This window comes from Galeopterus variegatus, unplaced genomic scaffold, assembly GCF_000696425.1.
Source record: "Galeopterus variegatus unplaced genomic scaffold, G_variegatus-3.0.2 Scaffold718, whole genome shotgun sequence".
Lineage (NCBI taxonomy): Eukaryota > Metazoa > Chordata > Mammalia > Dermoptera > Cynocephalidae > Galeopterus > Galeopterus variegatus.
In genome coordinates, this window is record NW_007726829.1 from 146,409 (window position 1) to 158,340 (window position 11,932).

Below are 11,932 nucleotides of genomic sequence, written 5' to 3' on the forward strand. Positions count from 1 at the left end.
AAAATGGATATCAAGATACTTTCATATTAGTTTAACAGACACACGCTCACTTCCCCTCAAGCTTAAAATCTTAAAATTAAGAATGACAACTGAACGCCTTCTATATTTTTAGCTTATGGTAACGCTTATATATTTTTAGCTACTGGTAAATGGACACCAAATATATGGCATATCACTAAAGACGGCAAAACATCTTAAATCCAAAGCAAGGATCATGAAAATCAGCAGCCTGAGCAAATTAACTTACAGATTAGATGTAATGCATGCCTCAGTTTGTTCAAGTGCTTTATAGTTAAGTACTTAGATCAAACGTAATTTTTCGTAAGGTCTACTCCAACACTAAGATTTGAGAATTTTACAGTTAGGTACCATGTCTCTTAAACGCCACACTTGTTACATCAAGCACAGGACAAATTATCTAATACTATCTGCGGTTATGAAGAATAACCGAACTTTTACGCAGCCTGCTCCAGCTGGAGTTACCTGTCTCACGACAGGATGCTTAAAGCAGGAATACCGACATAAATAAAATTCCGTAACAGTATCATTACTTCACACAATCTTTGATGCAATGCATAGCTTATCCTTTAACACTTTCTCCTTTCTCTCAACTTTAAAATGGGGCTGAAGTTTTATTCACTTTTGTTTTTTAAGAGCCACATTTTTCTTACCTAAATCTGAATTTTGGAATAAAGAAACATAATTTAAGACTGAAAATCCGTAGCAGGGGCAAAGGGAGGTACTGTTTTAAAATCAAAAAAGCAAACTGCAAAGGAGTCAAGACAGCGGGCGTTCATCTCAAACCTACGCAGTCACCTAGAACAAATCGTGCGGTTGATTCCTTCTAGCTCAAAAAGGCACGAATACAAGCCCCTTTTCGCAGAAAATCCCGAATTTATTGCCCGGGAGATTACGTAACCAGACATCGCCGGAGCCTCCTAACTTGGACGGCGGCCCCGTGTGCCCCGCTCGTGCGGAGGGAACCGCTGTGGCGACCGGCACTGTCCACGCTTCGGCGGGCCGGCTTGGGCCCCGGCGACGGTCAGGACCGACACGCACTGCTCGGGACGGGCCCTTTCCTGCCGGACGCCCACGTCGGGCTCGGCGGCCCGGACTTAGCGCCCTCCGGCGGCGACAAGGGCTCTCCAGACGCGGCCCCTGCGCCCGCGAACTCCCTGTTCCACAGGTAGCGGTGCCACCGGGGCCTCCGCGCCGCCTCCGGGTTTTCCGGCTCGGCCCCAACCCCAGCCCGTCGGCCGCCCTCACCATGGTATCGGCGCCGACTCTGCCTCCGCTCGGCCGCGCGCCCTCCCACTGCCGCCGCGCCGCCGCCGCAGCTCTTGCAGCACCGACCGCCGCCGCCACCGGAGCCGGACAATGCCCCGGGCCCGCCTCGCGCTGCCACGGCCAATGCGCGCTGGCCTTGCTGGTTTGAACCCCGGCGGTTGCCCAATTGCGCGCCTCCTTTTAGCCAGACCCCGCCCCTCGACACCTCCTCCCTAACGGCTGTTTGTTTTTGCACACGGCACGAGGAGGCGGAGCCTATGGCCCCAACACTGACGCGCTCTCCGCCTTTCTCTGCGCGCCCGAGTTTGACGAACAAAAGAACGGCCCAATAAGAACAGACACCGGGTGGACGAGAGCCAATGAAAACATCGCCCGCGAGGAAAGGAGGCGGGCAGCCGGGAACGACAGCACAATTAGCCAATGGAGTGAAGCGATTTCAGGCGGCTGAGGCTTTCCCGCCCATTCTCACTGACGGTTCTCCGGGTTCTGAGATTTGTTTGGTAGCAAAAAACTGTGGGGACCTGCTTTTCCTGGCGGATTTTTACAAAGGTTCTGAAGATATCTTCGTCTTAGCCAGGACTTTGTGCATCACGCGGGCGCTGGGTTTTAAGGTTGGACGTTCCTCATGCTCGGCTGCTGTCCTGGCCGACTGACTTCCCGATGTCGCCTCAGCGCGGACTCCGGCAAGGTCCTTAGTTTGCTTTGTTTCCCTTACGTCATTTGGTTAAGATTTTGGGGGAAACTCACAATTGGAAAGGAAGAAAAGCTCTGAAGTGGAATTGCCTTCCCCTGGAAGCTGTTGCAAAAATTAAAGAATGTATGTGAACGCAGTTGGCACAAAGTAGGCTCTCCGGCGATAGTGTTTTTCCGTCCACGACCTATTTCCATAATTTGAAAAGGCTCATCGTCGTACCGTCCTCCATCTCCTGATCTCCGTTACAGTCTGGACAATATGAGCTTCCGGGGAGAGCCGGCCCCATTTCGTCCACAAATGGGGCTTAGGCAAACGTAGTCCTTTGTCTGAGATCACACAGCCAGTAGGTAACCAAGTTCTTAGAGGTTCTAACTCATTCCAGCACTTACTGTGCCAGGCAGTGTTCTAGGTGTTGGGGTCGGTGGTGAACAAATCAAGTGTGTGCTTTCGTGGAGATTTCGTTCTTGTGAGATTTTCCCAGGCCGGCATTTCAGACCTGTATCACCAGCTGGGCAATACCTGCCCTAGAGTTTGAATTTTTATCTTCTGACATGGAGTTTATCCTTGGGTTCAGCCCCCGTGAGAGGAAGCAACTCGGGAAAGCGAGTCTTTAAGGAAAATAACTTGAATTAGAGAAGAGGAAGAGGGTGAGCTTCTAAATAAGAGTTTGGAAACATGAATAAAGGTTTAGACAAGTGTGAAGAAGGGTCCGGTGAGGTGGGGAGGAATGGAGCAATGTGCCCAGATTAGTGGAAGCCTGAAAACTAGGTCGAAGAGTTTGGAGTTAGTTCCGTAAGCGATAATCACTGTTAATGAGAAAGACTTGTCACTATGAAGGGACTGAAGGAAGGTTAGTTAGTATCTGACCAGATCTCTATTCCATCTACTTCCTGAATATCTCAACTTTGGCTTTTTTGTGCACCTCCATTGCCATGGGCTCATGGCAAAGCTGTTACTCATTACTGCAAAAGCTGTTAACTAATGCCCTGTCTATTCTTTTCTTCCTTCGTTTTACCCTCTCCTCTTTCTTAAAATACAAATCTTAACATTTTCCTTTAACTTCGTCAATTTTAGGACAAAATTCAAATCCTTAGCAAAACATAGGCCCCACATTTTCTTGCCCCCGCCCATGTCATGTTTTGTCACTTCCCCTGTACCACACAGTAAACTCCATCATGCTTTTGCACATACTTTTGCATTTTCTTGAAACAGTCCTCCATCTCAGCTTCTCCCTGGGTAACTTTTAATCATCCTTTAAGAGTCAATACAGACATCACGTTTTTCAGAACCCCTTTCCTTGACATCCTGATTTGGATTAAGTGCCCTTCCATATGCCTACAACACTCAGTGTATACTGCTACCACCATGCTTAATTGTAATGGTCTCCTTCAGTGTACAGAACCCTTTTTTAGGTCATTATTCTTTGCTTGGTACAATACCTAGTACCCTGTAATTGTCAGTTGGCAAATTAAAGGAAAAAATACTAACACATGTTTAAGCCACTTAGATAAACAGTGTGGTCTGTGGGAACATCTGAGTTTGAATTCAGGCTCCTTCACTTACTAGTTGTGTGATCTGGGCAAGGTATTTAATATTATTAGCTTGTTTTGTCATTCATAAAACTGAAAATAGCAGTACCTATTTTACAGGTTCTGAGTGAGCATTAGTTCTATAATGTATAAGAAAGTACTTAGCCCTCTTTGGATATAATAAATATCCAATAAATGTCAGCATCCTTAACAGCAAAATCATTTTCTCACCTACCACTCTTTACCCCTCAGCCTTCATGTTACTGATTCAGATTTTGATGAAAATGGAGTTAGGGTGGAAAAAACTGGTTCTCATCACACACAATGGTAATCCCTTTACTGATTTATATATTCTGTTTAGAAATGAAAGAAATATATTGAGGCACACACACTGAAGAAACATGGATGGAAGTTTTCTGGCACCTGTAAATGGAGAAACTCTGCCCACTAACACTACTGAGCTAGAGTTACAAAGAAGGCAATATGATGAGCTCATGAAGAACACCAGTCTAACCAAAGAATTTTAGGTATTAGCACCTCTAAGTTATAAACTACGAAACATTGACAAATTACTGAATTTTGTTGGATTTAACCCAGTATGATATAATATAATGGTTCTCAAAGTGTGATTCCTAGGCCACCAGTAGCATTACTTGGAACTTGTTAGAAATGCAGATTCTCACCCCTGTGCTACACCTACTGAATACACCAACTGGGGGTGGGGACCATCAAGCCCTCCAGGGGATTCTAGTACACGCAAAAATTTGAGAACCACTGGTATAGTATATGCTGTGGTGCACAGTCCAGAGCCCACTTCAAGACAGGCATTTTAGCTCCTGAGAGGGTTAACTGATCGTTTACTCAGGAGTCTCTTCCCAGGAATTGCACTTGCCAAAGGCAGTTGCACCAGTCAAGGTTACACCCCTTTTCAGGGGGTTGCCTACCTCCAGTGACTGGTGGATGTGTGGGATTCAGTGCCCAGCTTTTTTGCCTTAATTTGGAAGAATTCTGAAGGGTCATTCCAGCTCTGGTGTTTCCTGTGTGATTAGTACCTATTTGCTCTAAGTGCATTGCAGTTCAACTTCTCCCTTTACTTAATTCTGCTTCCTTCATTTTCTCATAGTAATGTTCTCAAGAGCATTCCACAGTATATTTCTTGAAGACATCTGTTTCGTGGGAAACCTGACCTTTAGACAACGGCATATCTCTGCAAACATTCAGTCAGTTTTTGAGTGGGCAAGATATTCATATGTACAAAATTCAAAAGGTACAAAGGGTACGCAGTAAAAAGAATCCTCCCATCCCTGCCTCTAGTCATCCAGGGGCAGTCTACTGTGTGCTAGGCATTGTGTTAAATGTTTGTTAAATACTTTCCATGTGTGCTTTTTACTCCATAACAACAAAATGCAAAATAGACTTTATTATCCCCATTTCATAGATGAGAAAGCAGGTTTAGAAAGGTTACATGAACTATTTCAAGTCACATGGCTGGTAGGTGACAGAACTGGAATTGTAATGTGGGTCTGTCTGGATATAAGGCCCATGCATGCTCTTTCCACCTCCTGCCTTGAAAAATACAAACATAGATATGTTTTTGTTTACATGAGCTTCCAAATCTGGTAAATATTTTGTACTGTAATGCTTCTAAATATCTAGTTATCTTGTCATACTATTTTAATACCATTATAATTTATTCACAATAAAATGTGAATTCTGGGAGTGATTAAATAAATGTTGGTATATCCATATTATGGAACATTATGCAACTTGTTAAAATGAATGAGCTAAAATTACATACACCATTAAGATCTCCAAGATAAACAATTCAGTGGGAAAAAATAAAAAACAGTTTGTAGAATAATACAGTATAATTCAATTTATATTTAAATAAACTCCAGGGCCGGCCCTTGGCTCACTCGGGAGAGTGCGGTGCTGAGAACACCAAGGCCCCGGGTTCGGATCCCATATGGGGATGGCCGGTTGGCTCACTGGGTGAGCGTGGTGCTGACAACACCAAGTCAAGGGTTAAGATCCCCTTACCGGTCATCTTTTAAAAAAATAAAAATAATAAAATAAATAAATAAATAAATAAATAAACTCCAGATGATAGGTATGAATGTGCCTGTGTGAATACATAGAAAAAATACTTGTAGGCTTTACATCAGGCTACTAACAATGATTACCTTGGAGTAAGGGTGTGGAAATAAAGAGGATGTTCATGTTCTGCTCTGTGTTCCTGTCTGAATATTTTACAGTTAAGATCCCCTTACCGGTCATCTTTTAAAAAAATAAAAATAATAAAATAAATAAATAAATAACTAAATAAACTCCAGATGATAGGTATGAATGTGCCTGTGTGAATACATAGAAAAAATACTTGTAGGCTTTACATCAGGCTACTGACAATGATTACCTTGGAGTAAGGGTGTGGAAATAAAGAGGATGTTCACGTTCTGCTCTGTGTTCCTGTCTGAATATTTTACAGCGAGAATATTTATGTAACATTTGTGTTTAAAGGTGTAAGATACTTAAAAAGTGGTTTCTAATCCAATCTGGCCATTATTCTTAATGAATGTAGAACAAAAAACTGCCCATAGGGAATCTGGAAATATATCATGAGTTATACATGCATTTACCTTTTGATTCCCAAGCCCTTGCTTCTGTGAAAGTACCCCCTACAGCTACACTTTAGTCCATATGAAACAATATATGTACGAGGCTATTTACAGGGGCTTTGTTTATAACAAAACTGGAAACAACCCAAGCATCCATCAGTATTTCAATAACGCAGTATATATACTCAATGGAGTATCATTCAGCTACAAAAAGAAATGAGAAAAATATCTATATGCTGACATAAAAATATCTCTAGGATAAATTGTTAAGTGAAAAAGACAGAACAGGCTGCAGAACAGTATATATAGTTAATTTTGTGTCAGGAAACTAATAAAAATGGTTTGCTATGTGTAGTGTGACTATATAATTTATCATCCAAATTGGGACACTTGAAATTCAAAGGGTGTGGTAAATATAAGTTATATAATTTTTTGAAATATTTGTTGACTGATTTAAGTTTGAGGACTCTATAACATATCCATGTACATTAAAACAAAAATGTAGGGCCGAGCCCATGGCACACTCGGGAGAGTGGCAGCAGCGCTCCCGCCGCAGGTTCGGATCCTATATAGGGATGACCCGTGCGCTCACAGCGCTCACTGGCTGAGTGCAGTGCGGCCCGTCTCAAAAAGGACAAAAAAAAAAAAAAAACGTAGAAAGCTTTTATCTGAATAATTCTTTTTGGTTCTCATTGACATATTATAATTAGTTAATTCTGTCTCTAATATGAAACTTTTTCCCCTGCAGAAATGTAACTTTTTGTGGTCTTATTATTTTTATTGTTTTTCATAAAACTGCCTGCAATCTTTTTCAAAGTTGCGTTCTATGGTTAATACATTTGAAATTGTTGACACCTTTGATTGACTCTTCTCTGTTGATTGTAATATTTTTTAAAATTAAAAAATTTTGTTAATCAGTTGGTTAGAGTGCAACATTATAACACCAGGGTCATAGGTTGGGATCCCCCATACCCGCCAGACTCCAAAACAAAACACAACAAAATTAAAAAAAAATTTTTTTTTCCTTCTCTTTCCTTCACAGATTATAATCTTTTTTTTTTTTTTTTCTTTTTGGTGGCCGGCTGGTACCAGGATCCCAACCCTTGACCTTGGTGTTATAACACCACACTATAACCAACTAGCAACTGGCCAACCCCTTGATTATAATATTTTTGATTGAGAAAATACTCTCTCTACACAGATAGATGTTAGCAGAAAAATTTCTGCTACATGCAAGATATTCTCAATTCTGATTCTTTTTTATATTGAAATTTATAAACATTTCAGCCCAAATCTTTTCAGTCACTATCTTTTTGCTTTTAATTCAGAGTACCTTTCTTTGACAAATATGTTTATGAGACAAAACGTAAAACAAGTTGTCTCTGTGATTCCTTTTTTTCACAAATTTAGATGATACGAAATGTTAAGCCCTTTCATTTTCATTCCGTTCCAGTACAGAATATAAATTTATCCAATTAAAAATAGAAGTTCCATTAAAAGATTCTATCCGCCCAGACCAGCAGAGGCAGCAGCAGGAGCAGCCGCAACTTGCGTCCTCGCCCGCCCGGGGTCTCTTTCCCCCTTCCTCCTCTGCCCGCCCCGCAGGGAGCCCCTTTCCTTTACGCCTGCCCCTATTCTCCCGGCCCTGGCCTCCCTCCTTTCCCTCCCGCTCCCCCTATCCCCTTAGTCGCCTAGTGCCTGCAGTTTTCGGCTTTCACCCCCACCAGTGACCAAACACTTGATCACTCAAAGTCCAGCTTCCCAAAACACTGCTCGACCTGGACACCGGAGTGATTGAAGGTGGATTAAATGTCACTCTCACTATCTGGCTACTTATGCGTGGAAAGGAAGTGGGCGGTATCATGGGAAAGAAAGGAGAATCAGTTACGAAGACGCGAGGAGAGTGGTACTGTTAACATCTCGCTGGGAGAAAAAAAAGATTCTATCCGCAAGTGTAGATATTTCAGAGCAATGTCTCATTTAATTTATTCAGTTTTTCCCTTCGTTTTGTAAGGATCAAGCTTAATGTCTTCCTGTTTGCAAGTGTTGCTTTAAATAATTACAACTCACTAAGGCTTCAAAAGCTGAAGTTTCTTACCATCCTATTCATTGAATGCTTGGATTTTCCAACTGGTTTTTGAATAAAATACCACCAAAATGTTGAGGACTCGTTTACAAAAAATTTCAATGCAGCATAGATTGATTTTCAAAGTCTCAAACATTTCTAAAATAGGATAATGGGCAGCAAAGAAAGAAAACCCAAACTGCCATGCTGAAGTGCTTTTTAGATTCAATATCTATTTTAAACTTAACTCTAAAACCTGTTAAAATTTGACAACTACACCTGTATTAGTTGGTAGGATATCACAGCTTGCTTGGATACCATTATGAAGTATGTGTACACTACATCTGATTCCGCATTACATTTATCCTCCATGAAGATTCAATATCTATTTTAAACTTAACTCTAAAACCTGTTAAAATTTGACAACTACACCTGTTTTAGTTGGTAGGATATCACAGCTTGCTTGGATACCATTATGAAGTATGTGTACACTACATCTGATTCCGCATTACATTTATCCTCCATGGATTTCCTAATTTAAGCACATTTTTGTACTACAACACTATGCTTCATCCAACTTTGAATTTGTATTACCACAAAAACAATTTTATTTTAATTGTTGAACTTTTCAACTAATTTCCCCTTTTTTTTTTTTTTTTTGTCTTTTTTCGTGACTGGTAACGGGATCGCAACCCTCGGTGTCGCGCCCGTACCGCGCTCAACCGGTGAGCGGACTGGTCTGTATATTGGATCCGAACCCTCTGCGGGTGTGCCACCGCGCTCCCAAGCGCCGCACTCTACCGAGTGTGCCACCGGGCTGGCCCTCAACTAATTTCACAGTAACCTTCAAATGATAACAAATTGTTTCACCTTCAACATTGATTATAAGAATTGATTGAGGGTCTGGAGGGTTAGCTCAGTTGGTTAGAGAGTGATTATAGCACCCCCAGCAATGGCCAGAAAAGAATAGAATGAGAATTTTGAACTTTGCTCGAATTAATGAAGTTGATTTTTCTGTTTGAATCAGTTGAAGGCACTGATAAAATTGGTAGCGTATAAGCGGAATTCTTTTGCTAAAGTAGCCTACATATTAACAGCCATTGATTCATTTTTTGTATAGGCGTAAGAAAAGTTGGAATTGCAAATGAATGAAATTAATTGAAAGTAGTCAATTGGCTGGCCAGTTAGCTCAGTTGGTTAGAGTGCAGTTTTTTTTTTGTTGTTGTTTGTTTGTTTGTTTTAAGTTTAAGTTATTTGTTTAAGCCATCTGCAAAGGCAAAAGGATGGAAGATCAGTATATCAGTCATCATTTGATACAAGTAAAAAAGGTGAGCTTAAGGGCGGGTGCACTTTACCGGTCTGGTGCAGAAGAATGGTCCAAACCAGTGCCGTGGTCCCTGGTGCCTGCGTAGTGGTTAAGGGTCTCTTTATTGGTCGTCATAGCCAATTGGGAGCGGGTTCACACGAGGGTTATGGAATAGAGTATGGTTGCCATCTCCCCAGGTAAAGGGCTTGGACATGATGCGGAGATGCGTGCAGGCGATGAACTCGGGTCTCTTGTGCTCTCCGGAGTGCGACTTCAGGAAAACATTCAGCATGCTCGCTCCCACCTCGGGGAGGGCGACGAAGGAGGTGAGGGGCCTTCAACATGCGAGCTGAGCCCTCTCCGCCTTGGGCGCCACTCGACATAGGCCGCCCCCGCTATGGGAGGGACCGACCTAGCAGCCGAGAAACTCGGTATCCAGCCCCCGCCGCTGCCTCCGCCTTTTCCGACCTGGACCCAGAGTGCAGAGTTATAACACCAAGGTCAAGAGTTTGGATCCCCAAACCGGCCGGCCGCCGAAAATAAAAAGTAGTCATTGGTTTAGGGAAAAGTCTTGCTTCACAGGGTGACTTGTAAATGCACCTTCTGTATAAATTAAATCATTGTCTCTGGGCAAAGTTTACTTAAAATAATTAGTAATTTTTGAAGTATATGCTCATACTTCTACAGCAGATTCCTGTCTACTGGTTTTCCTGTGGTCGTTAATCTTGATACAGCACTGATAGTAAATGTCAATGAAATTTTGTGCAAGTTACACATAGAAACAGAAGTTCAGTATTTACTCAGTTTTTATCAGATTTACACTTTTCAAAACTCATTGTTGCCGAAAGTCTTTATCACAAAATAAAAAAGCATTATCGAATAACAAATAGTTATAGATTTCCATCACACAATAAGTGATAACATCACTGTAGCAAAAACATTTAGAGTTTTCTCTGTACGTAATTCACATATCCCTAACCTATGATTTACCACTGATCCCAGACAGCAACATCAAATACTTCTGCAGCCATTACTAATACAGAAGGAGTTAGCTGTTCCCAGCCACTCTAAGTGCACTTTGTTTTATCAGCAAGTGGCCTTCATGCTGACTAGAGAGGGAAGTGGAAGTGTCGTATTGAGTTTGAAAAGGGTAAGGGACAGAGAGGTTACTGCTGGTCTTTTTGCAAATTTAACCAGGCATTCAAGTGAAAACTCTGTTTATTGAACACAGTACTAAACCATAACAAGCTAGGAGTACAAAGTGGAGGTCTGGTAAACTAGTTCCTGCTTTTTTTAATAAAAGTAAAAATCATATTACCTTGTAAAAAGTGAAAAATCTGGGGCAAGTGCTAAACTGGATGGGACACTGAGACTATAGACAAAATGGGACTGCCCAGGGCAAGGATACACATGGTAAGGAAGGGGAGGGATCAAGACTCCTCAGTCTCCTTTTTACATAAAGTATTTTGATTTTGGAAAATGGAAGAGCTGGTTCCCTTAAAGTGTGTGGGCTTTGAAGGTGAAATGATAGGTACAATGTAAAAACATTGCAATGAAAAACCCCAAGAATTCCCTACACAGGGAATATCTTGTCCACAAGCAAGAAAACCTAGAGCTGACAAAGGTTTGGTAGAGCCCAGCAGTTGTAACAAAAAGAGAGCTTGCTGTTCCCACTAGAAAAGGTGTGGAGTCAGATGAGGAGCAGATAAATGAGATCACAGTGCCCTGATGAGTCACTTGCCTGAATGATGTCACCAGCTGGGTTTTCACTGCCAGAAAATCAACAGCTGCTGGACAAGAACATTTCACATTGCTGACAACAGCTCTTCTTCCCTCAGGAGACCGTTCTCTGCCATACTTCCAGAGCACCTAGCATACTTTCTCTTTCCATGTTATTTATACTGCAGGGTGAGGAACCAGCCTGCCTTATGTTCTGAACTATGCATTATAGGGGACACAAGAAAAGTAAATGAATATGAAGGCTGTTTCTGAATTGCAAGCCAAAGCTTCTAGGCCAGAAGCAGCTAGATGTAGGTAGGCATAGAAATATTCTATACAGAGAGAAATAACTCACTGAAGGTCATGTAACCAGTAAACACAACAAATTTTCTTATTTCTAAACTTAACAATAGTCTCATAACACAAAAGATAAGGTCAACTGCATCTCCATACTCCTCCACCCAGTGAATTCTCAGAAGAGAATCACCTCATTTAGTGACATTTGTTTTAAATACAAGTTGTTTACCAGAAAGGGAAAGACATACCTTTGCAGAGTAAAAAAGCTCTAGAAAATGCACCCAGCAAATGCTCCATTTACTAGAACTCATGAAATAAAGACATTTTTCTCTAAACTCCAGAGGCCCAAGAGTTTATTTTACCTCTAGAGAAGATGTATTTACTTGGGCCTGATTGAATGGAACCTAAAACAAGGAAAAA

At 41.7% G+C, this 11,932-nt stretch overlaps 1 protein-coding gene and 1 pseudogene across 1 annotated transcript in view; both read right to left on the reverse strand.

Moving 5' to 3' along the window:
* LOC103589736 (histone H2A.V) overlaps positions 1-1,419 on the reverse strand; it is a 15,406-nt gene extending 13,987 nt beyond the window's left edge. Inside the window, exon 1 of the mRNA XM_008571778.1 lies at positions 1,267-1,419. Within this exon, the coding sequence (XP_008570000.1) occupies positions 1,267-1,269 (3 nt within the window). The 5' untranslated portion in view covers positions 1,270-1,419. The remainder of the gene's footprint in view (positions 1-1,266) is intronic.
* Positions 1,420-9,617: 8,198 nt separating this feature from the next.
* LOC103589738 lies at positions 9,618-9,921 on the reverse strand (annotated as a pseudogene).
* Between the last annotated feature and the right edge of the window lie 2,011 nt (positions 9,922-11,932).